Source organism: Helicoverpa zea, chromosome 26 (genome assembly GCF_022581195.2).
Source record: "Helicoverpa zea isolate HzStark_Cry1AcR chromosome 26, ilHelZeax1.1, whole genome shotgun sequence".
In the NCBI taxonomy this organism is placed as follows: Eukaryota; Metazoa; Arthropoda; class Insecta; order Lepidoptera; family Noctuidae; genus Helicoverpa; species Helicoverpa zea.
In genome coordinates, this window is record NC_061477.1 from 5,689,426 (window position 1) to 5,716,026 (window position 26,601).

Genomic DNA, 26,601 nt, shown 5'->3' on the forward strand with positions numbered 1-26,601 from the left:
CGTTGAATTAAGAACCTCCTTCTTTTTGGGAAGTCGGTTAAAAAATCCAAGTACACATCAACTATTCCGTCTATCAAAACATAATTTCTCTACATAAAAAAATATCCTTCAAAATAATAAAAAGGTTCCCTGAAGTATCTAAACTACCCTACAAAAACTAAGTCCACTATCCCACTTACAGCTACCCCAAACAAAAATCTTCAAAATATCTAACTTCATAATCCAATTTCAGAGTTAAAAGGCCAAGGGTTTTCAAAAGAGGTGTGTCGAAGCATGGTCGCCATGTTGGACAAAGATGGCTCCGGAGGCCTCGGCTTCGAAGAGTTCAAGACTCTGTGGATTGATCTACGTAATTGGCGGGTAAGTTTCAATATGTTTATTTTTTTATAACCGGGCTTTTTTCCCGTGTTCATAGAGTAAGGACTACCGTCCGTACTTGGATAAAATATTTGATTGATTTGATGATAAAAAATCAAATCGGCTCTGTAGTTTCGAAGCCTTTGGATACAAACAAACAAAACATGATTCCTGTTTTAAGTACGGTAGACCCACTCATCAGTGGTAACTGTCATACACCTTAACTCAATGGTTATAAGTACCATTTTCCTATAAAACTGTTACCACGGACCTGAAGTTGACCGTACATCGTTTCATCCGCGTTCAAAGAGTAAGAACTACTGTCCGTACCCGGATTTTACTTGGAAAAATGTAGCTTCCCTAATTTTTCAAGTCGGCCTTTCGAAAGTTTCGAAGCCTTTTGTACCCTACAAACAAACAAAAAAAGGTTTCTTCATTATTATACTTGTATAAATTACTTTTCAATTCCGTGAGCTGAGAGAACTACTTCTCGTATCGTCAACATTCTTCCAGTAGCAAGCAAATAACTTTGCAATTTTCTTACAAATGTTAAAGTATGAAGATAAACAGTAGTTAAGCATTATATACCTCTTCCCTCAGGCGGTGTTCCGTCTATACGACACGGAGGGTCGCGGCGCCATCCCGCCGCAGCACCTGCGCGACGCGCTGCACTCCGCCGGCTACACCGTCAACGCGCACGTGCTCAACGTGCTCGCTCACAGGTCTGTAGTAAAATAAGTCAAAACAAAATACAATTATTCGACTTAAAAAGGCAAAAACATCACGGTAATTTATGTAATTGAAAAATCACCCTGTATGTGACTGTGATATGCTGCCATATCATTGAAAACACAAGTAAGTTGTCTTGTCTTTGAAAATACCCTGTAGATTTATAATGAAGTGTGACCCTTTTTTTTCAAGAACGTATAAACTTTTAGGTTCCGGTACAATGAAATTAAGGAGGTTTCAAAATATAAAAAATTAAATATCGTACTTAATTTAAATATTTTACATATGGAGCGACTGCCTGTCTGACTTCTTCATCCATCCCCACAATTTATGTTAATTACCAATTACGTCAATTTATGTTACTTTTAATTCTTGGCATTAGCTGTTGGTTTATTTAATCGACTTTAAAAAAGAGGTTCTCAGTTTTTGTTTATATTAAAATCCATTAAATAATGCTATTTATATTTCTTTCAGATATGGTTCCTCAGACGGCTACATTCAATTCGATGACTTCATTATGTGTTCAGTGCGACTCAAGACTATGATCGGTAAGTCTCAACCATTATTAATATAATTAAGTAATTTTGATAAAGAATGACTGAGGCATGTGTAAATTTAGTCTAGGTGGATATGAATATATGAGTTTTTAAGAAGTATTTTTTATATGGCAGTGGCTTATCCAAAGAAAGGGCATGCTTAAAGTATTTTGACATGTAAAAGCTGACTGTACCCCGTGGTTTCACTCGCGTCTACATCCTGCACCTAGATAAAGAGTAGCCTATGTCCTTGCTCAGGCTGTAGGTAGACTGTTAGTGTACCGAATTTCATTTATATTGGTTGTGTATTTTTAGCATGAAAGCTGAATATTTAGTTATATTATAATAGTATTATAAAAATAGTCCCTTATGATGTATGAGATGCCAATTAAATGTATGTGTAAATGCTATTTGATATAGATAATATGTTGTACCTAGTTATTCCGATACTATTTATAGACAGACTATTTTGATTGATAATGTAGTTAGTATTTTTTTTTCTATAATATACTCATGTAAGTACATACTAGTCAAAAGATTTTACAGCAGGTCTCAATAAAAGTAATTGTACAGTTAACATCAAAAGTGTTTAGTACTCATTTCGATAACATCTTATTTATTATTTGGGAAAGAAATAAATAAATAACATAGAGAAATAATACTGAGTCAAAACTTATTTTCTTATTACAAACACTTGATGTAAACTGTATCAAAACTTAGTTAATATTAAACATGTGTAAAAACTATATATTAGAATTAAATGGTAATACCCACGACAGCAAACAACGAGCCTCTAGAGAACTTGGAGCGCGAGCTGCAGTGGAACAAGTGAACGCGCGACCGCCGCGAACCGCAACGTAATATACACTGCGCTCTATGTCACTCGCCGCAGTCACTACACCTCGGTTGTGGAGGAAGTGTTGCCAGTTAGAATTGTTGGTCGATGTTGCCAGGTCAAAAATGTTATAGTGTTTAGTAGAAATTTTGTTTGAACTGGGTTTTTGTTGAAGATTGCTAATGAATATCTTGGCTACAGTAAAAGAGTAAATACTGCTGTGGTTGAATATAGGTCCATTAAGGGTAAATGATGGACTATGAGTACAATTTTTTTGTCGCAATCCCGTGCGTCATTATGTCGGCCGCCTCCTGGTGCGACCTCCCTTATCTATGAGTATTTAAATGGGGTGTTTATCATCGAAAGCTTGAGAGCATAATTAAATATATTAGGTGGTATTAAAATGTTAGCGATCAGTTATTTGTTGATCTTGAGAATGTGGACTAAAATAATCGAAAACATTATACATACTGTGGCCAAAAAGAAGAAAATACAAAAACAGAGTCGTTGAAATATTTTTGACCTTGAGCACTTTTTTAATTGGGGTGATTTTTGTGTAAAGATATTTCCTCCACAGCCTTCAAAAATCTTTATTATTGTTTGCGATAGTATCACAAAGTAACAAATATTACTCATATTTTATACGCAAGATAATTTAATTTTAAAGGAAATACAATCTATTCGCAAACAGTAACCTCTCCACTATTTCAGGACATTTTACAAGTATACACACGCTTTCGATGTTATTTACAGAATGAAACTAAATGTTTATAATCGACAAAAATGCTCTGTAAAATGTCCCCGCACTATAACGCTTACTAACTGTTAACTTTCGCGCCAAACATTATGAAGAATTCTAATATTGTTTTTCAATTTTCAGATACGTTCAAAGGGAGATCGTCGGGCGGTGAATACGCTACTTTCTCTCTGGAAGAATGGCTAAATCGCACAGTCTACGCATAAACGTCAAGCCTAAATATGCCTTATTGTCAAGTAGCTAAGGCCTATATACGCAAAATGTACATTGATATTACCCACTAAATGTTGCCGTCATTTTATAAGACACTTTCCTGCATAAAAATTAATGTTACTAAAATTATTGTGGAGTACAATTTTTTGCAATTAAGTGTATGTGAGATTCATACGTCTAAGTCACAAAATATTTTTTATAAATTAAGGTTTAATGTAATTAACTACGATGACTTAATTTTCACTCTATACGGGTATTGTCTCTGTGTAATTGACTAAAATAACTAAAAACATATTTTTGTATTCAATCACTGTTATTTGCTGTTATGTCGCGAAATAGTGTTTAATTTAAACAGTATTTTTTTAATCCACCGATTATCCATTCCAATGTGCTAGAGCGTTTTGTCTATGGATCATCTATGGGCAAGACGTCCGTGTTTAGTTCTGTGCGATTAGCTTTACACAAAAAAGCTTTTTTGTGAAAAATTATATAAAACATTATATAATATGTATCTTATAATTAATGGCACGTTGTTGCATTGACAATGCATTTTTATATTTGCAAAACAATTATTTATTTTGACATTATTTTTTGTTTTCTTTTTTAAAAGATCTGAAATAAAAAACATTTATTCGTAAAGATGTGGTTTTATTTGTTAACTTAAATCTATGCATTCCATCCACACAAAGCCCACTCTTACAGATTCATTGAATTTATTACATGTCAAAATAATAGGGAATACCTTTTTACACCTCACAAGATCTGAATAATGTCATAGGCCTAAGGTGAACCAGTTATGAAAAATTACCAATTTGTAACATACACGAAACTTATAAGAGCTAGATAGAGATACGTTATGAGGCTAACCTAAAAAGAAATATTGCAAAAAGCTTAAACATTCTTTTTTTGCAATTGCAACATTAATGATGATGTTGATATACTTGCAAAAAATCATTAAAGCCCAAGTTCACAGACAACATAAACGACCGTTTTTCTTAAAACAACTTGAAAATTGAACGTAAAAATACATAATGAAGAGCTTTTTTAAGTGACGTTTACGGTGTCGGTACGAATTCACGAATACTTTTCCAAAAGTGGTTCTCTCAGGCCCAAATGTCCCCTCTACTCCTATAGTTCTAAACTTGCATCATATCACTCCAGTCTTCATTTTCCTCCTCTATATTGTCTTCGTGAAGACCCGCGCCCTCGGTGCCGGCTAAAGCCGCCGATACTTTGTATGCAGGCAAGTCGCATGTGCGAATTATTAGTTTTGCTCCGTCTGGGAAAAATTGGGTTATTTGAGTTATATATAAAATGAAGGGAACGTATCTTGGGGGCTGTCTTATGTAAATTTTTACGTTCAACAGTATGAATATTTTTTACAAGATTTTTCAGAGAAATTGGACAGGTTTATTTTACTTTTGGGATAAATTTCGATTATGGGCTTGGAATCGTTTTCGAGAATGTTACGAGAACTGATCAACCATGTTGATCAAGTGTTGCTATACAAATGTTTTCCATAAAAGTTAGAAGGCTAAATGGGCGGTCAAAAAGAGCTAAAAAGCAGTTTAAACCTGTTCACTTGCACCGGCTGGTATCGTCTCTTTAGAGGGGAGGAATGGTTCACTGTATAACTGATACATACTGAGCACAGTGCCATCCATAGCCAGCAGCGAGGCGACATGTGCGGGCGGCACGTAGAAGCGCAGCAGGTTGTAGACGCGCTCGGAGCGGTTGACGCGCACCGGCTGGTAGCGACGCACGAAGGGCGCCATCGTCTCTTTAGACGGGAGGAACGGCTCACCGTATATCTGTAGAGTATGTAAAAGAAAAGGTAAAAAAACACAAAAAGAAAAAGTAAGCAGAAAAGTACCTAAGTGAGGTACAGAAGAGTACATAAGATGAGGACATACGAGAGTACATAAAATGAGGACATACGAGAGTACGTAAGATGAGAACATAAGAGAGTGCATAAATGAGTACATAAGAGGATTACATAAGGGGGAGTTCATAAGATAAGTATATAAGAGGGTTCATAAGAAAGTATAAAAGATCAAGTATATAAGAGGATTTAATAAGATGAGTATATAAGAGGAGAATATAAGTGAGTACATAAGAGGAGTACATAAGTGAGTACATAAGAGGAGGACATAAGAGGAGTACATAAGAGAGTACATAAGTGAGTATATAAGAGAGTACATAAGTGAGTATATAAGATAGTACATAAGTGAGTATATAAGGGAGTATATAACAGAGTACATAAGTGAGTATATAAGAGAGTACATAAGTGAGTATATAAGAGAGTACATAAGTGAGTATATAAGAGAGTATATAACAGAGTACATAAGTGAGTATATAAGAGAGTATATAACAGAGTACATAAGTGAGTATATAAGAGAGTATATAACAGAGTACATAAGTGAGTATATAAGAGAGTATATAACAGAGTACATAAGTGAGTATATAAGAGAGTATATAACAGAGTACATAAGTGAGTATATAAGAGAGTATATAACAGAGTACATAAGTGAGTATATAAGAGAGTATATAACAGAGTACATAAGTGAGTATATAAGAGAGTATATAACAGAGTACATAAGTGAGTATATAAGAGAGTATATAACAGAGTACATAAGTGAGTATATAAGAGAGTATATAACAGAGTACATAAGTGAGTACATAAGAGAGTATATAACAGAGTACATAAAAGAGTATATAAGAGAGTATATAACAGAGTACATAAATGAGTACATAAGAGAGTATATAACAGAGTACATAAGTGAGTACATAAGAGAGTATAAAACAGAGTACATAAGTGAGTACATAAGAGAGTATATAACAGAGTACATAAGAGAGTATATAACAGAGTACATAAGTGAGTACATAAGAGAGTATATAACAGAGTACATAAGTGAGTATATAAGAGAGTATATAACAGTACATAAGTGAGTATATAAGAGAGTATATAACAGAGTACATAAGTGAGTATATAAGAGAGTATATAACAGAGTACATAAGTGAGTATATAAGAGAGTATATAACAGAGTACATAAGTGAGTATATAAGAGAGTATATAACAGAGTACATAACTGCCTCGTTGGTCTAGCTGTCGCAAGTGCGGCTGCTGAGCACGAGGTCTCGGGTTCGATTCCCGAGTCGGGCCGAAATCGCTTTGTGGGTTTTAGAAGACTTTCACATAGCAGCCCGGAGCCTGGAAGGTGGTGATTGATACACCCGTGCATCGGAGAGCACGTAAATGTCGGTCCTGCGCCTGATCTCTCTCCGGTCGTGTCGGATTGCCGTCCCATCGGGCTATGAGAGTTAAGGAATAGTGAGTGCACCTGTGTCTGCGCAAATGCTCGTGCACTATAATATGTCCTGCGCAGTTGGCTAATCTCCTTACATGAGAACAGCCGCCGTAGCCGATAATCGGCTAGGAGAACATCATCATCATCATCACATAAGTGAGTATATAAGAGAGTATATAACAGAGTACATAAGTGAGTACATAAGAGAGTACATAAGTGAGTATATAAGAGAGTACATAAGTGAGTACATAAGAGAGTACATAAGTGAGTATATAACAGAGTACATAAGTGAGTATATAAGAGAGTATATAACAGAGTACATAAATGAGTATATAAGAGAGTATATAACAGAGTACATAAGTGAGTACATAAGAGAGTACATAAGTGAGTATATAAGAGAGTATATAAGAGAGTATATAACAGAGTACATAAGTGAGTACATAAGAGAGTATATAACAGAGTACATAAGTGAGTACATAAGAGAGTATATAACAGAGTACATAAGTGAGTATATAAGAGAGTATATAACAGAGTACATAAGTGAGTATATAAGAGAGTATATAACAGAGTACATAAGAGAGTATATAACAGAGTACATAAGTGAGTATATAAGAGAGTATATAACAGAGTACATAAGTGAGTATATAAGATAGTACATAAGTGAGTATATAAGAGAGTATATAACAGAGTACATAAGTGAGTATATAAGAGAGTATATAACAGAGTACATAAGTGAGTATATAAGAGAGTACATAAGTGAGTATATAACAGAGTACATAAGTGAGTATATAAGAGAGTATATAACAGAGTACATAAGTGAGTATACAGGGTGTTTGGCGCATGGACCGACACAATTTTTTGGGGGATTCGTGAGGCCATGTACTAGTTTTCACTCATAGACCCAATGTCCTATATGTCACTGTATTCGAGATACGATTTTTTTTGTTTGTTTTTAAAAATTACCGGAACTATCACCTTTAAAACGCTATAACTTTTCAGTCTGTTGTCGAATTTACACCAAATCACTTTCATTGCGTTCTCTGATGTATTATTATTCCAAATAAAACATAAATTCATAGCACTAGATGGAAAAAAAATACTTGTTGAGCTTCCAAAGTCTTAAAAATGAAAAAACGTATGAAAAATGTCAAATTCAAAATTAATTGTAAAAAAAAGTAAAAGCTTTTATGAACTTCATTTAATAAAAAAAAAATGCCTACTTAATACCCTTTCCAACGATATGCCACATGGGTGTGAAATCATTAATAATGTCGTCACAAACCTAAAGGTACACATTAACCAGTGCCAGGGTAATGAAAACACAAAAATGTTTTAAAATGTTTTAATTAAATTTAAGTTATAAATTATGTTCAAAATGACTGCCTCTGTTGCGAATGCATGCACGGCATCTTTTTCTAATTTCTACAGTCGTCGTCCTCAGTCGCATTTCTGCTTTCATAATTTCAAAGGCGCAATTTATTCTTTCGATTAAAATTTCTCTTGTGGGTACTTCAGTCGCATACACAATTTCTTTTGCACGGCCCCAGACATAAAAATCCAAGGGCGTCAGGTCTGGTGAACGTGCAGGCCAAGGAATTGGGCCGCCTCTTCCGATCCATGAATTTGGAAAACAGTTGTCCAAATGTTCTCGCACGTCTCGCTGGTAATGTGCTGGACAGCCATCATTTTGGAAAATAATTGGTTCTCCATCTAATACTGGTAATACCAATTCAGGTAAATCTTCGAGTAAAAAATTCAAATAATTTTCTCCGGTCAGGCGCTCTGGTAAGAAATGTGGACCGATCAGGTGTCTTCCAATAACCCCCGCCCAAACGTTTACACTAAACTTAGTTTGAAAGGAACTTTGTCTTTTCTTGCGGGGATTTTGTCTTTTTTGCGCCCAATGGTGAAGGTTGTGGAGATTCACAATTCCCTCGTGATTAAAATTGGATTCATCAGTCCACAAAATTCTTTTTAAAAAATTTGTATCATCTACGTCCGTATGCATCATAAATCGGCAAAAATCGAGCCGTCTCCTGTGATCATCATCTATGAGACCTAGAACAATCCATTAAAGACTGGTAAAAATTCACTTTTTGAATGGCAAAAACTAACATAAATTTAAAAGATAAAATTAGAAAAAATAAAAGTTACTAGGTATTTATTTGAAAAACGAACCAGTAAAGCTACAAGGATATTTGTAAACGTTTAAAATAAGTGTATGGTTAAAACCATTTTAAAATACAAGTTTTTTGGGTGCAAAATTTCAGCACAATAAGGTCGAAGATAACTGGTTCAAAATTTAGTTTTACGATTTCGCCTGATAAAATAAATAAAGTACTTAACGTACCTTGAACAGAAGTGTAGTGATACGCATGCTTTCCATTTTCCCGAAGAACTGACCAAACTTTCCAAACCGACAAGTGAAGTCTTTCAGCTACAACTCGAATACTTGTCGTTGGATCCTCATCAAAAGCTTGCAAAATGCTTTCATCAATTACAACATTATGTTGCCTCACATTAACGCGAGGCTCTTGGAAATTTATGTTTCCAGTCTCCCTCAGACGTCGATAGGTTGTAGCAAACGTCTCGTGGTGTGGTATACGCCGGTTAGGATAACGCTGCTGGTAAATTCTACGCGCTTCACGAGCGTTACAATTAGCGCTGCCATATGCCAACAACATGTCAGCATACTCTTCGTTGCTGAAGTTAGGCATTGTAACAAGCACGGTGAATACACCAACAGTTTAACAGAAAAGTTCAACAAACAAAACTTAACAAAAACAAACTTTAACAAAAAACAACGAAATAGGAAAACGTGAAATACACGGACACTTCCGATAGCAGAGATAGTCAAATCTCGACTAAACAAGGATCACATAACAAACTCCAACCCAATGATAGACAAAGACAAGAGATATTTTTCATGCGTAAGAAAGAGACAGGCAGTTTACCTGCCAATTACCTGCTTACCATTGTTCTATCAAACGGGTTCGTTGTTAGAGACGTTAGAGTGCGTGTTCGTTCCTGCTCTGATTTTGACGACATTATTAATGATTTCACACCCATGTGGCATATCGTTGGAAAGGGTATTAAGTAGGCAATTTTTTTTTATTAAACGAAGTTCATAAAAGCTTTTACTTTTTTTTATAATTAATTTTGAATTTGACATTTTTCATACGTTTTTTCATTTTTAAGAGTTTGGAAGCTCAACAAGTATTTTTTTTCCATCTAGTGCTATGAATTTATGTTTTATTTGGAATAATAATACATCAGAGAACGCAATGAAAGTGATTTGGTGTAAATTCGACAACAGACTGAAAAGTTATAGCGTTTTAAAGGTGATAGTTCCGGTAATTTTTAAAAACAAACAAAAAAAATCGTATCTCGAATACAGTGACATATAGGACATTGGGTCTATGAGTGAAAACTAGTACATGGCCTCACGAATCCCCCAAAATTTTTGTCGGTCCATGCGCCAAACACCCTGTATAAGAGAGTATATAACAGAGTACATAAGTGAGTATATAAGAGAGTATATAACAGAGTACATAAGTGAGTATATAAGAGAGTATATAACAGAGTACATAAGTGAGTATATAAGAGAGTATATAACAGAGTACATAAGTGAGTATATAAGAGAGTATATAACAGAGTACATAAGTGAGTACATAAGAGAGTATATAACAGAGTACATAAGTGAGTACATAAGAGAGTATATAACAGAGTACATAAGTGAGTATATAAGATAGTACATAAGTGAGTATATAAGAGAGTATATAACAGAGTACATAAGAGAGTATATAACAGAGTATATAACAGAGTACTTAAGTGAGTACATAAGAGAGTATATAACAGAGTACATAAGTGAGTACATAAGAGAGTATATAACAGAGTACATAAGTGAGTACATAAGAGAGTATATAACAGAGTACATAAGAGAGTATATAACAGAGTACATAAGTGAGTATATAAGATAGTACATAAGTGAGTATATAAGAGAGTATATAACAGAGTACATAAGTGAGTACATAAGAGAGTATATAACAGAGTACATAAGTGAGTACATAAGAGAGTATATAACAGAGTACATAAGTGAGTATATAAGATAGTACATAAGTGAGTATATAAGAGAGTATATAACAGAGTACATAAGTGAGTACATAAGTGAGTATATAAGAGAGTATATAACAGAGTACATAAGTGAGTATATAAGAGAGTATACAACAGAGTACATAAGTGAGTATATAAGAGAGTATATAACAGAGTACATAAGTGAGTATATAAGAGAGTATATAAGAGAGTATATAACAGAGTACATAAGTGAGTATATAAGAGAGTATATAACAGAGTACATAAGTGAGTATATAAGAGAGTATATAACAGAGTACATAAGTGAGTACATAAGAGAGTATATAACAGAGTATATAACAGAGTACATAAGTGAGTACATAAGAGAGTATATAACAGAGTACATAAGTGAGTATATAAGAGAGTACATAAGTGAGTACATAAGAGAGTATATAACAGAGTACATAAGTGAGTACATAAGAGAGTATATAACAGAGTACATAAGTGAGTACATAAGAGAGTACATAAGTGAGTATATAAGAGAGTACATAAGTGAGTATATAAGAGAGTGTATAACAGAGTACATAAGTGAGTACATAAGAGAGTACATAAGTGAGTATATAAGAGAATACATAAGTGAGTATATAAGAGAGTGTATAACAGAGTACATAAGTGAGTATATAACAGTATATAACAGAGTACATAAGTGAGTACATAAGAGAGTATATAACAGAGTACATAAGTGAGTACATAAGAGAGTACATAAGTGAGTATATAAGAGTATATAACAGAGTACATAAGTGAGTATATAAGAGAGTATATAACAGAGTACATAAGTGAGTATATAAAAGATTATATAACAGAGTACATAAGAGAGTATATAACAGAGTACATAAGTGATTATATAAGAGAGTACATAAGAGGAGTACATAAGAGAGTACATAAGTGAGTATATAAGATAGTACATAAGTGAGTATATAAGAGAGTACATAAGTGAGTATATAAGAGAGTATATAACAGAGTACATAAGTGAGTACATAAGAGAGTACATAAGTGAGTATATAAGATAGTACATAAGTGAGTATATAAGAGAGTACATAAGTGAGTATATAAGAGAGTACATAAGTGAGTATATAAGAGAGTATATAACAGAGTACATAAGTGAGTATATAAGAGAGTATATAACAGAGTACATAAGTGAGTATATAAAAGAGTATATAACAGAGTACATAAGAGAGTATATAACAGAGTACATAAGTGAGTATATAAGAGAGTATATAACAGAGTATATAAGAGAGTATATAACAGAGTACATAAGTGAGTACATAAGAGAGTATATAACAGAGTACATAAGTGAGTACATAAGAGAGTATATAACAGAGTACATAAAAGAGTATATAAGAGAGTATATAACAGAGTACATAAATGAGTACATAAGAGAGTATATAACAGAGTACATAAGTGAGTACATAAGAGAGTATATAACAGAGTACATAAGTGAGTACATAAGAGAGTATATAACAGAGTACATAAGAGAGTATATAACAGAGTACATAAGTGAGTATATAAGAGAGTACATAAGTGAGTACATAAGAGAGTATATAACAGAGTACATAAGTGAGTACATAAGAGAGTATATAACAGAGTACATAAGTGAGTACATAAGAGAGTACATAAGTGAGTATATAAGAGAGTACATAAGTGAGTATATAAGAGAGTGTATAACAGAGTACATAAGTGAGTACATAAGAGAGTACATAAGTGAGTATATAAGAGAATACATAAGTGAGTATATAAGAGAGTGTATAACAGAGTACATAAGTGAGTATATAACAGTATATAACAGAGTACATAAGTGAGTACATAAGAGAGTATATAACAGAGTACATAAGTGAGTACATAAGAGAGTACATAAGTGAGTATATAAGAGTATATAACAGAGTACATAAGTGAGTATATAAGAGAGTATATAACAGAGTACATAAGTGAGTATATAAAAGATTATATAACAGAGTACATAAGAGAGTATATAACAGAGTACATAAGTGATTATATAAGAGAGTACATAAGAGGAGTACATAAGAGAGTACATAAGTGAGTATATAAGATAGTACATAAGTGAGTATATAAGAGAGTACATAAGTGAGTATATAAGAGAGTATATAACAGAGTACATAAGTGAGTACATAAGAGAGTACATAAGTGAGTATATAAGATAGTACATAAGTGAGTATATAAGAGAGTACATAAGTGAGTATATAAGAGAGTACATAAGTGAGTATATAAGAGAGTATATAACAGAGTACATAAGTGAGTATATAAGAGAGTATATAACAGAGTACATAAGTGAGTATATAAAAGAGTATATAACAGAGTACATAAGAGAGTATATAACAGAGTACATAAGTGAGTATATAAGAGAGTATATAACAGAGTATATAAGAGAGTATATAACAGAGTACATAAGTGAGTACATAAGAGAGTATATAACAGAGTACATAAGTGAGTACATAAGAGAGTATATAACAGAGTACATAAGAGAGTACATAAGAGAGTATATAACAGAGTACATAAGTGAGTACATAAGAGAGTATATAACAGAGTACATAAGAGAGTATATAACAGAGTACATAAGTGAGTACATAAGAGAGTATATAACAGAGTACATAAATGAGTACATAAGAGAGTATATAACAGAGTACATAAGTGAGTACATAAGAGAGTATATAACAGAGTACATAAGTGAGTACATAAGAGAGTATATAACAGAGTACATAAGAGAGTATATAACAGAGTACATAAGTGAGTACATAAGAGAGTATATAACAGAGTACATAAGTGAGTATATAAGAGAGTATATAACAGTACATAAGTGAGTATATAAGAGAGTATATAACAGAGTACATAAGTGAGTATATAAGAGAGTATATAACAGAGTACATAAGTGAGTATATAAGAGAGTATATAACAGAGTACATAAGTGAGTATATAAGAGAGTATATAACAGAGTACATAACTGCCTCGTTGGTCTAGCTGTCGCAAGTGCGGCTGCTGAGCACGAGGTCTCGGGTTCGATTCCCGAGTCGGGCCGAAATCGCTTTGTGGGTTTTAGAAGACTTTCACATAGCAGCCCGGAGCCTGGAAGGTGGTGATTGATACACCCGTGCATCGGAGAGCACGTAAATGTCGGTCCTGCGCCTGATCTCTTTCCGGTCGTGTCGGATTACCGTCCCATCGGGCTATGAGAGTTAAGGAATAGTGAGTGCACCTGTGTCTGCGCAAATGCTCGTGCACTATAATATGTCCTGCGCAGTTGGCTTATCTCCTTACATGAGAACAGCCGCCGTAGCCGATAATCGGCTAGGAGAACATCATCATCATCATCACATAAGTGAGTATATAAGAGAGTATATAACAGAGTACATAAGTGAGTACATAAGAGAGTACATAAGTGAGTATATAAGAGAGTACATAAGTGAGTACATAAGAGAGTACATAAGTGAGTATATAACAGAGTACATAAGTGAGTATATAAGAGAGTATATAACAGAGTACATAAATGAGTATATAAGAGAGTATATAACAGAGTACATAAGTGAGTACATAAGAGAGTACATAAGTGAGTATATAAGAGAGTATATAAGAGAGTATATAACAGAGTACATAAGTGAGTACATAAGAGAGTATATAACAGAGTACATAAGTGAGTACATAAGAGAGTATATAACAGAGTACATAAGTGAGTATATAAGAGAGTATATAACAGAGTACATAAGTGAGTATATAAGAGAGTATATAACAGAGTACATAAGAGAGTATATAACAGAGTACATAAGTGAGTACATAAGAGAGTATATAACAGAGTACATAAGTGAGTATATAAGATAGTACATAAGTGAGTATATAAGAGAGTATATAACAGAGTACATAAGTGAGTATATAAGAGAGTATATAACAGAGTACATAAGTGAGTATATAAGAGAGTACATAAGTGAGTATATAACAGAGTACATAAGTGAGTATATAAGAGAGTATATAACAGAGTACATAAGTGAGTATATAAGAGAGTATATAACAGAGTACATAAGTGAGTATATAAGAGAGTATATAACAGAGTACATAAGTGAGTATATAAGAGAGTATATAACAGAGTACATAAGTGAGTATATAAGAGAGTATATAACAGAGTACATAAGTGAGTATATAAGAGAGTATATAACAGAGTACATAAGTGAGTACATAAGAGAGTATATAACAGAGTACATAAGTGAGTACATAAGAGAGTATATAACAGAGTACATAAGTGAGTATATAAGATAGTACATAAGTGAGTATATAAGAGAGTATATAACAGAGTACATAAGAGAGTATATAACAGAGTATATAACAGAGTACATAAGTGAGTACATAAGAGAGTATATAACAGAGTACATAAGTGAGTACATAAGAGAGTATATAACAGAGTACATAAGTGAGTACATAAGAGAGTATATAACAGAGTACATAAGAGAGTATATAACAGAGTACATAAGTGAGTATATAAGATAGTACATAAGTGAGTATATAAGAGAGTATATAACAGAGTACATAAGTGAGTACATAAGAGAGTATATAACAGAGTACATAAGTGAGTACATAAGAGAGTATATAACAGAGTACATAAGTGAGTATATAAGATAGTACATAAGTGAGTATATAAGAGAGTATATAACAGAGTACATAAGTGAGTACATAAGTGAGTATATAAGAGAGTATATAACAGAGTACATAAGTGAGTATATAAGAGAGTATACAACAGAGTACATAAGTGAGTATATAAGAGAGTATATAACAGAGTACATAAGTGAGTATATAAGAGAGTATATAAGAGAGTATATAACAGAGTACATAAGTGAGTATATAAGAGAGTATATAACAGAGTACATAAGTGAGTATATAAGAGAGTATATAACAGAGTACATAAGTGAGTACATAAGAGAGTATATAACAGAGTATATAACAGAGTACATAAGTGAGTACATAAGAGAGTATATAACAGAGTACATAAGTGAGTATATAAGAGAGTACATAAGTGAGTACATAAGAGAGTATATAACAGAGTACATAAGTGAGTACATAAGAGAGTATATAACAGAGTACATAAGTGAGTACATAAGAGAGTACATAAGTGAGTATATAAGAGAGTACATAAGTGAGTATATAAGAGAGTGTATAACAGAGTACATAAGTGAGTACATAAGAGAGTACATAAGTGAGTATATAAGAGAGTACATAAGTGAGTATATAAGAGAGTGTATAACAGAGTACATAAGTGAGTATATAAGAGTATATAACAGAGTACATAAGTGAGTACATAAGAGAGTATATAACAGAGTACATAAGTGAGTACATAAGAGAGTACATAAGTGAGTATATAAGAGTATATAACAGAGTACATAAGTGAGTATATAAGAGAGTATATAACAGAGTACATAAGTGAGTATATAAAAGATTATATAACAGAGTACATAAGAGAGTATATAACAGAGTACATAAGTGATTATATAAGAGAGTACATAAGAGGAGTACATAAGAGAGTACATAAGTGAGTATATAAGATAGTACATAAGTGAGTATATAAGAGAGTACATAAGTGAGTATATAAGAGAGTATATAACAGAGTACATAAGTGAGTACATAAGAGAGTACATAAGTGAGTATATAAGATAGTACATAAGTGAGTATATAAGAGAGTACATAAGTGAGTATATAAGAGAGTACATAAGTGAGTATATAAGAGAGTATATAACAGAGTACATAAGTGAGTATATAAGAGAGTATATAACAGAGTACATAAGTGAGTATATAAAAGAGTATATAACAGAGTACATAAGAGAGTATATAACAGAGTACATAAGTGATTATATAAGAGAGTACATAAGAGGAGTACATAAGAGAGTACATAAGTGAGTATATAAGATAGTACATAAGTGAGTACATAAGAGAGTATATAACAGAGTACATAAGTGAGCATATAAGAGAGTATATAACAGAGTACATAAGTGAGTATATAAGAGAGTACATAAGAGAGTATATAACAGAGTACATAAGTGATTATATAAGAGAGTACATAAGAGGAGTACATAAGAGAGTACATAAGTGAGTATATAAGATAGTACATAAGTGAGTACATAAGAGAGTATATAAGAGAGTACATAAGTGAGCATATAAGAGAGTATATAAGAGTACATAAGTGAGTATGTAAGAGAGTACATAAGTGAGTATATAAGAGAGTATATAACAGAGTAGATAAGTGAGTATATAAGAGAGTATATAACAGAGTACATAAGTGAGCATATAAGAGAGCAGTGGCGAGGCGTCCTTATAAGCCGATTCCCATCGGCTTCCCTTTCGAATTTCAAGAAAAAAGCATAGGTATAAGTTATAATATAGGTATAGGTATAATTAATATAATCATTTAAACCACACAATTTAAATATGTAGGTATAACAAAACGCCTACCACCGTAAAAAAAATTGTCTATAAATTACTTGAAACATTTTGCTCCTACTAAATAAGCCGCGGCTTCCTCCTCCATACAAAACTACGCTTGCGTGACGTCATCCACGCCGCGCCGCGCGATGTTCGCAAAATAAGGGCGAGCGGTAAGCCGGCTCACGGAGCGGCTTCCACCAATCAAAACTCGCGAGTGAACGAGAAAGAACGCGTCAAGAGTAGAGTAGCTATATCTGTCTACGCGCGAGTGACAGCGCTTTCTCAAATATGTAAACAAACAAATCAGACAAATTCACTCTCATTGTTCTTATTTTGTTTTAGATAATACCATTAACAATTTGTTAATTGAATTTAATAGTGTGTGTATCATTTGGAAATAACATAGTTCGTGTGTGTGTTTTAGTTACATTATGTCAACATAGACGGCGTTGTGCATTTTTATGCAAATCCTGAATCGCGGTGTTAAGATTCTCCGCGATTTAATGACCGTAGTTGGAAATTTATTTATTTTTATGAATTCACCAAGTATATCATTTTGATTAAATAGTTGGCAGTATCATTACTCCCTACTAATTCCCGCGATCGCACTGTGTGACCTGGTACTCAGTACAAGTACAGTACTACAGTGTGTGTACCTAGTGAAAATAGAGATATCTACGTTGAAATGATGTATTTTGATACGTAGACAGTTGGCATCAGGTTTCTTTTTAATGTACCTATAGCATTTATCGCATTAGACTGTTTTCCGATCCGACAGATTGTTTACTTTAGGAAGGAACTTATTTTTCAAGGTTAAGTTTTGAGAATAAAAACGTGTTATAAAACTCGGGCACGCCGCTCGGGTGAATTACCTACCAATATTACGTCTATATTAAAATTACTAACGTCCTGACGGATAAATACCTACGATAAATATCAATGGCTAACAGGCCGTTGTAAATTAAATACTTAAAATGTATTGTTTCTAGTGCCAAGTTTTCTCAGATTCTAGTACCTAGTTAATATACCTAACTAAAGATAATCAAGTTTTATAGATATTAATAATCTGCCGAATTCCTCGAGAAAACATGTTCAAACTATCAGTCTCTCAGTCAGTGCTAAAAGGTGGACTGAGAAATGGGAACTATATTTTTTGTCACCAAAATTTATATTTGTCATCAAGTTGTATCACCTAATAAATAGATCTATCGCCACGAAATATTTTCGTTCTCAGATAAACAAAGAGTGTTCCCAGGTATGAATTAGCAAATTATTGTTAATATAATGTGTAAAATATGAGATGGATTACCAATAAAATTGTAGTGCATTACATGAATATAAACTTCGTTCTTATAATAATAGTTTTATTACTTAAATAATAGCTTGGTGCTCAAAATGGTAGATCTGTCACCAAATAAATCGATTAATCGATCCCTGACTGCGACTCCTTTTTATTTGTTATTTTGTCACCAATACAGTAGTTACATTTTATTTCGTTCAGTTATTAAAATAATGTATTCGTTACCAATTTAATACATCAGTTTATAATTTTAATAAAAATATGTTCAAAGGGAAGAGGAAGGGAAGGGAGACAAATTGGCGCGCTTTCGGGCCTCAACGAATGGGTTGTAGGTTGGTTGTAGGTACGATCATACGATGCGGGGCGCGGGCAGTGAGATTTTTAACAATAAATATTGATTATTTTGACTTTGATTAATTGTTTTATTTACTATTCAGCTAGAAATTTAATTTAAATATATTTATACTACCTGTGGAAACTAAAGCCCTTGGGGGGAGGCACATGGCCAGTTAAGTAGTAGACTCTTTTGGTTGAAATGATGATGACGACCACCCTACATTTTTAGACCTTCATGAAATTTTCTAGTGATATAATATATGATTTATTGGTGATCTCTTTAAATTAGTTTGCTTAAATACTATTAGGACAAACCTATTATAATACATACAAAATCATTTATTTGGTACTTGACCCCATATCTCCATGATTTTCGGTAATTTATTGTGGAAATGATTTTATATTGTTTGGTGACTACATTTGGTGACAAATCTACTATTTTGAGGGCAAACCCTATTATTTAAGAAACACAAAATGAATTAAATTGGTGACAGCTTAAATCATACCCCTGAGAAATTACCTCCATTACCTCTCCCCCCCATCCCTGAGTACTCCCCCCCCCAGTTTTTTTTTTGCTGCGGCTTCCCTATTTCATTAAACCACCCTTCGCCACTGTAAGAGAGTATATAAGATAGTACATAAGTGAGTACATAAGAGAGTATATAAGAGAGTACATAACAGAGTACATAAGTGAGTATATAAGAGAGTATATAACAGAGTACATAAGTGAGTATATAAGAGAGTACATAACAGAGTACATAAGTGAGTATATAAGAGAGTATATAACAGAGTACATAAGTGAGTACATAAGAGAGTATATAACAGAGTACGTTCGACACAAATGTAAATTTGTTGAAGAATAAATAAATAAATTTCCTGTACATAAGTGAGTACATAAGAGAGTATATAAGAGAGTACATAAGTGAGTACATAAGAGAGTATATAACAGAGTACGTTCGACACAAATGTAAATTTGTTGAAGAATAAATAAATAAATTTCCTGTACATAAGTGAGTACATAAGAGAGTATATAAGAGAGTACATAAGTGAGTATATAAGAGAGTACATAACAGAGTACATAAGTGAGTATATAAGAGAGTATATAACAGAGTACATAAGTGAGTATATAAGAGTATATAAGATAGTACATAAGTGAGTATATAAGAGAGTACTATAAGAGAGTACATAAGTGAGTATATAAGAGAGTACATAACAGAGTACATAAGTGAGTATATAAGAGAGTATATAACAGAGTACATAAGTGAGTACATAAGAGAGTATATAACAGAGTACATAAGTGAGTACATAAGAGAGTATATAACAGAGTACATAAGTGAGTATGTAAGAGAGTACATAAGTGAGTATACAACATGTAACGTAATTAACGCACGCCCTCAAACACCCCAATTAGAATATTATGTTATAATCATAGTACATACACTGATTTTTTAATTTAACATGTATATGCTTTGTTATTTACTAAATTAGTTATACCAATTCTTGGAGAACTTTTTGGTCATACTACTACGCACGCAAATATTGCGCCGCGCGCCGCTCGACTCGACACAACATAACGAAACTACGGAAAAAGCCGACAATACACGAAGTCTTATTACTTTGAGTTACGGTCTATTTGAATTTGTTTTGACTGTACAGGGTTAATATGACAATAATTTCCGTAGTTTTAATTATTTTTGGGATAAAAAATTACCTATATTAAAAATGATATAAATCGATTCAGTAAACGATTCTGAACAAACAAATTTCAGGATGTGCGTTAATTAAGTTACATGTTGTATAAGAGAGTACATAAGTGAGTATATAAGAGAGTACATAAGCGAGTACATTAGTGAGTATATAAGAGAGTACATAAGATGAGAACATAAGTGAGTATATAAGTGAGTATATAAGAGAGTACATAGGAGGAGCACATAAGAAAGTATTGTTGTTTAATAAAATAAATGTAGGTACTTATAACATCATAACTTAATTATTTCGTACGTCTTTTAATCATCAAGCAACACGAAAATTCGTTATATTTTAAAAAAAAATTATTTGTTTATTAAAATGCTACATTTATGTAATGAATTGTCTGCTTACCCTCATCCTTTGATATCCTGTCCTTTGGGGAACAAAATGTTTGGTCACCACTTGCTTCACGATCTGCACATATAAAACGAGATATAGAAAAAAAACAGTTTGAAGAAAAACATTTTGGAACATAAACAATACTGGCTTAAAACATTTTAAAGAAAAACACTATTACAACATCATCATCACAATTTTTTTCAAAGAAGATGGATCACAATCCATACAAAATTGCCCCACGTCCTATAACAATGTGACGTATCTCAAAAAAAAGATAAAAATATTTAAAAAAATATGGCATACTCTCTAATTTATTTTTTTTACACCTTCATATGAAAAAAATGCTTTAAAAATTGTTCAGGCGCTGTTATGAAAACATCGTTCATAGGACTATTTATGGACTATTTTATTAAATTATTTTTTTGTTTGATAGGGTATACGTCACAGGTCATCACAGGTATCAGGTCAGGATCTGATGATGGAAACCCTGAGAAATCCAGGGCAACTTTTGAAAGTTGTAGCCATGCGCAGGATAAAAACTTGACTATAAGGTGTATGTCCTATAACACTATGCAACAGTGAAGATTTGGAGCTGACCTGATGATGGAGACGAAAGAAGATCGAGGGAACTCGACAACCGAATATGTAAACTACTTCGTGTTAGGGCTTATATTGTTTGTATCGAATAGACCTTTGCAACAGTGAAGGTTTGGAGCTGACCCGATGATGGAGACCAGAGAAGGTCGAGGGAACTCGACAATAAAATATGTGAACTACCTCAGAAGTCGGTGTCTAATGGACGTACCTAAGTTTATTTTCCCACCGACTTCTAGGCCGATGCTCCTAAGAATAGTTTTTTTTTTTTACTTTTCAGTGATTTTGGGAGTCGGTTTTATTTTATTGTAAAAAGTTTTTTTTTGGATTTTCAGTGACAAGCACAATTGTCACTATCCGCATAAGTGGAAAGTTCTCATCAATACGAATAATATAAGCGCAAACACGAGGTAGTTCACATATTCAGCTGTCAAGTTCCCTCGCCCTTATCTGGTCTCCATCATCAAATCAGCTTCAAACCTTCACTGTTGCAAAGGTCTACTCAATAAAAACAATATAAGCACAAACACGAGGTAGTTTACATATTCGGTTGTCGAGTTCCCTCGACCTTCTTTCGTCTCCATCGTCAGGTCAGCTCCAAATCTACACTGTTGCATAGTGTTATAAGACATACACCTTATAGTCAAGTTTTTATCCTGCGCATGGCTACAACTTTCAAAAGTTGCCCTGGATTTCTCAGGGTTTCCATCATCAGATCCTGACCTGACGATTATGGGACCACTTGTGAGGTATACCCTATCAAACAAAAAAATAATTTAGTAAAATAGTCCATAAATAGTCCTATGAACGATGTTTTCATAACGGCGCCTGAACAATTTTTAAACCTTTTTTTTCCTATGAAGGTGTAAAAAAAATAAATTAGAGAGTATGCCATATTTTTTTAAAGATTTTTATCTTTTTTTTGAGATACGTCACATTGTTATAGGACGTGGGGCAATTTTGATCCATCTTCTTTTCTCACCATAGGACACCAGCCTCTTCTCATACAGAGAAGGATAGTGAATAGTCGTGGTGACGTAATGATTAAAGCACCTGCCTCAATTTCAGATCAGCCAATTACCAATGTAATATTTCTAAATTATATAAATCTAAGTATATCTAAAACACCAATCTCATCTTATTAATAAATAATAAAAGTTATTTCAAGTTTAAACCTACGAAAATGTATGGTTATTCCTTTCTTAATCATAGTGTAACTTTAATCCGTGCTTTATTTTATTTTAATAAGGCCCAAATAGACACAGAAAAGGAAACCTGGACAATAATATGTATTTCAGTGTTATAAAAATCATCGGCAAACCTGCAGATAGTGTATGTACAGTCAACTTCAGGTCAGTGGTAATAGTGTTAGAGAAAAATGATACTTATTACTATCGAGTTAAGGTGCATGACAGTTACCACTAATGTGCAGTTAACTGTACATATAATATTATTAGCTTCTGCCAGCGGTTTCACTCGCATCCCGTGGGAACTACTTCCCGTACCGGGATAAAAAGTAGCCTATAGCCTTCCTCGATAAATGGGCTATCTAACACTGAAAGAAATTTTCAAATCGGACCAGTAGTTCCTGAGATTAGCGCGTTCAAACAAACAAACTCCTCAGCTTTATTATATTAGTATAGATTATGGACTCACCAACGGTAGAAAAGGCGCCATTTTCTTAAGTTCCTCTCGGACCTTCTTCCTCACGATCTCATCTTCAGTGTCGCCCTCCATCACCTCAGACTTGAGATTATTCACGTGTTCTGTCACCTGATCAGAACACAGTTATTTAATGGCAGTTTTCTGACGAAAATGTGTCTAACAGCTGAAGGAATTTTCATTGGCTCACTTAGAAATATGTCTTCTCAAACAAAGTATACAATCTATGTATTTATTACTTAGAAATAAAGAGATTGATAGAAAACTATTTTCTAAAGAGTTACTCTTGCTCGCTTTTCTAAAGCCACTTTTGCAACGCAAGGCTTCTTTCTTCTTTAGGCTTTTTTCTTTTGAAAAGCCTGTGTGAAACACCTTAGTAAAAGATTTGACGTGCACATACATTTTAATTGTAAAACCTAGTTTTTATCACAGAATGTACCTTTTTGATGATCCTGTCTGAGTATTTGTAGACAACTTTCTGCACCTGCTCATGCGGCAGGGTGTCGATCGCTGAAACATTCATAACAATGTCAATTTTATTGAAACACGAGCCGTTTTACCGCGGTTTCACTAGCGTCCCGGGGGAACTACCTGTACCAGGATAAAATATACAGAGATTTTTTATAAATCGGTCGGTCGGGCGGTACTAACAACATAAACGTCCATTTTCCTTAAAACAACAGTCGGACTCGCGCACGTAGTGTTCCGTACCATACAAACTAATATTCTATATATACTTATGGATCATCATCATCCTCATCATCATCATCAGGATCATTTATGGATATCGAGCAAAAAAAGTCACGTTTGTTGTATGGGAGCCCCCCGAAATATTTATTTTCTAGTTTTCACGGACGGAAGCTTTTAGACGAACGGACAGAGGAGCGAAAACAATAGGGTCCCGTTTTACCCTTTGGGTACGGAACCCTAAAAAGCATAGTTATCTGTTGTTTCAAGGATACGGTTGTTTAGGTTTACTCCTTACTATGCTTGTTGTGTTTCACGGCAGCCAATTCCTCTTCCAGCAGCTGTGTCCGTGGCTGGTTTGTTCTATCCTCGTGAGCATGTAACGTGCTGAGCACCAGTTGAAAGTCTCCGAAGTGAGGATGAGCTCTCCGGTAGTGCTGGCTCAGCTTGAAGCATGACTCCAAAGTCTCCGGGTTGTTTTCACCGATTACTTGGATACGCTCATGGACTTTCTGTAAAGAATAATATCTGTAGTACGATAAAAAGTAATTTATTCAAAGTTGGCTGAAACTCAGCACCTTTTGAAGGTCAAATTTACAAAAGACGGCCTCCAAAACGCCCAGCCTTTAACACTTTATGTGCTTTTTCTGGGAAGAAGAATTAGAGGAACAAACTCCCCAGCAACAGTTAAACGCAGCTGCACTCATGTCATGGCTGGGGCTTAATAACAATGGCGTCTAAGGCCGATTTTGGCCGCGGCCGCATGCGGCAATACTCATATAAGTAGATCAGCCATCTGCACAGGACATATTATAGTTCACTCACTATTATATTATTAATTCCCAAATATTAATTACCTTAGCAATATCCTCCAGTAGAGTATGGTTGGTCTTCCTACTTAAATCATACAAGCCCGGGTACTTTGCCTGCATCTCGGCTATAATCTCAAATTTTGTTATTGTTATTACCTGAAAAAATATCACCCGTTATAATCTTCGTCTTAAGTCCTTGTGGAACGAACTGATACTTATATTTAAGTACTATACTATGAAGAATGAGTAAAGAAAATGGAAAGCCAATCTATTTATTAACGTGAAGCAAATAATTAATAATCAAACCCTACAGAAAGGTGCTATTTTGAACACTTCTGGAATTGTCAGGGAATTCTTACAAAATGAAACAAGTGATACACAAATAGCAGCATCACACCCAGCACACAAAAACGCGTATTCAATACCATATACACCACCACATGAAACATATAACCATCCCACAATCAAGAATTCAAGACACATAGGCTAGCATTTGGCTCCGGCCCGTGCTAACCGAATGCGTGCGAGATACAAAAATATATAACAAATAATAACATTTGAGGCAAAAAAAAAATTAACATACTATTGTAATCATGTGGAAATAAAAAGGCTTTAAATAATAAATATTTGAAGCAAAAAGATGTCAAAAATATTAACCCTTTTACACGCAAATAAGCAAACAGCGGTGAAAATACAAATATTTTCCAAAAAGAGTAATACATACCTTGTCAGGTGTATCGTCTGCTTTCAGCTTAAGTGACTTGCGTAACTTTTGTGGCACCTTCTTAGGCTTGGCAGCCAGGGGGATCTGTAACAGCAATTCGTTTGTATGTCTCATAAAAACAAGATTAACATATATCCTACTTCTTCTTATATTACAAATGTATGTATTATAAATGCTAAAGTTTGTTTCTCTTTCACGCAGAAGCTACTGGGTGAATTTTGACAAAACTTCGCCATAATATAGCTCTAACAGCACAATAAATAGGTCACTTTTTATCGATATTCGAGAAGCAGTTTTCTCAGGACACGGACGAAAGCTGTAGTTATAGTTATCGGCACGGATATTGAGCCCTGACCTTCACCTGCGCCTTCAGAAGCGATTTATTGGTTGCCTTATGTGTACAGAGCGCAAAGCGATCCCCACTCTTCCGCCGAGAGCTCAATATCCGTGCCGATAACTATACTTTATACAATGAAGTTACAAGTAAAAGTCCATAGGAAAGCAAAACAGTTCTTCTCAATTGTTGTTTATAGAAACCTGGCATAATGCTTACATCAGGTACATGGTCCGGAATGAGCGCCATCGGTTTGAACTGATAAGGATAGACAGCCGAGTTGATGTTCTCAACAACCTGCACTGGATCCAGTTTATCAGATAGACGCAGATAGCAGGTTTTCGATTTCTGTGTCCTGCTCTTAGACTGGAAGTTGAGGGCCTCAAAACGACCGTTAATAACCTTACTAAACATCTTTACGACGTAACCTAGGTTCCACTGAAAAGTAAACGGTAGATTTCAGATAAAAATTGTCTGTCTGCGTTGAACACATAAAAATTTAAAATATGAAGAACTAGTATTGGTATTGTTATTACCTTCTGTGGGATACATTTTACGGCTATAATAGACATGTTCGCTTAGAATAACTATTAAATCAATTATTTTATAAGTAAAGCTGAAATATGTTAGCGCTGCAAACCGAAGTAAACGATGAAGTAAACCTACAAAGTAAACAATGCTGAATCTTGACAACATCTTGACAATGACAGATGCAAGAAAGTTTGACATATGCACCCACAGTGTGCGAAAACTAAAATGTGCGTCACACCCAGGTACCATGGAA

The 26,601-nt window shown here is 33.9% G+C and overlaps 2 protein-coding genes across 2 annotated transcripts in view; one reads left to right on the forward strand and one right to left on the reverse strand.

Annotated features, from left to right (window-relative positions):
• Positions 1-4,066, forward strand: part of LOC124642857 (calpain-A-like) — an 18,717-nt gene extending 14,651 nt beyond the window's left edge. Inside the window, exons 17-20 of the mRNA XM_047181605.1 lie at positions 233-360; positions 958-1,079; positions 1,561-1,634; positions 3,338-4,066. Coding sequence (XP_047037561.1) covers positions 233-360; positions 958-1,079; positions 1,561-1,634; positions 3,338-3,420 — 407 coding nt within the window. The 3' untranslated portion in view covers positions 3,421-4,066. The remainder of the gene's footprint in view (positions 1-232; positions 361-957; positions 1,080-1,560; positions 1,635-3,337) is intronic.
• LOC124642855 lies at positions 4,059-26,513 on the reverse strand. Its single transcript, XM_047181603.1, has 10 exons — positions 26,354-26,513; positions 26,037-26,255; positions 25,484-25,567; positions 24,805-24,915; positions 24,246-24,459; positions 23,700-23,770; positions 23,255-23,371; positions 21,017-21,079; positions 5,073-5,238; positions 4,059-4,706 (listed from the first exon to the last, which is right to left on the reverse strand). Exons 1-10 carry the CDS (start codon positions 26,387-26,389, stop codon positions 4,564-4,566), a joined length of 1,224 nt encoding a protein of 407 aa, XP_047037559.1. The 5' UTR covers positions 26,390-26,513; the 3' UTR covers positions 4,059-4,563.
• Positions 26,514-26,601: the final 88 nt, after the last annotated feature.

What these genes read in the sequence shown, in the direction of transcription:
- LOC124642855 (XM_047181603.1), bottom strand. Translation starts at nt 26,389, where the DNA reads ATGTCTATTATAGCCGTAAAATGTATCCCACAGAAG. An exon ending in TTCCGGACCATGTACCTGAT is followed by an intron (nt 25,568 to 26,036) that starts GTAAGCATTATG and finishes TTGCTGTTACAG; the next exon opens with ATCCCCCTGGCTGCCAAGCC. An exon ending in TATGGATGGCACTGTGCTCA is followed by an intron (nt 4,707 to 5,072) that starts GTATGTATCAGT and finishes AATTTTTCCCAG; the next exon opens with ACGGAGCAAAACTAATAATT.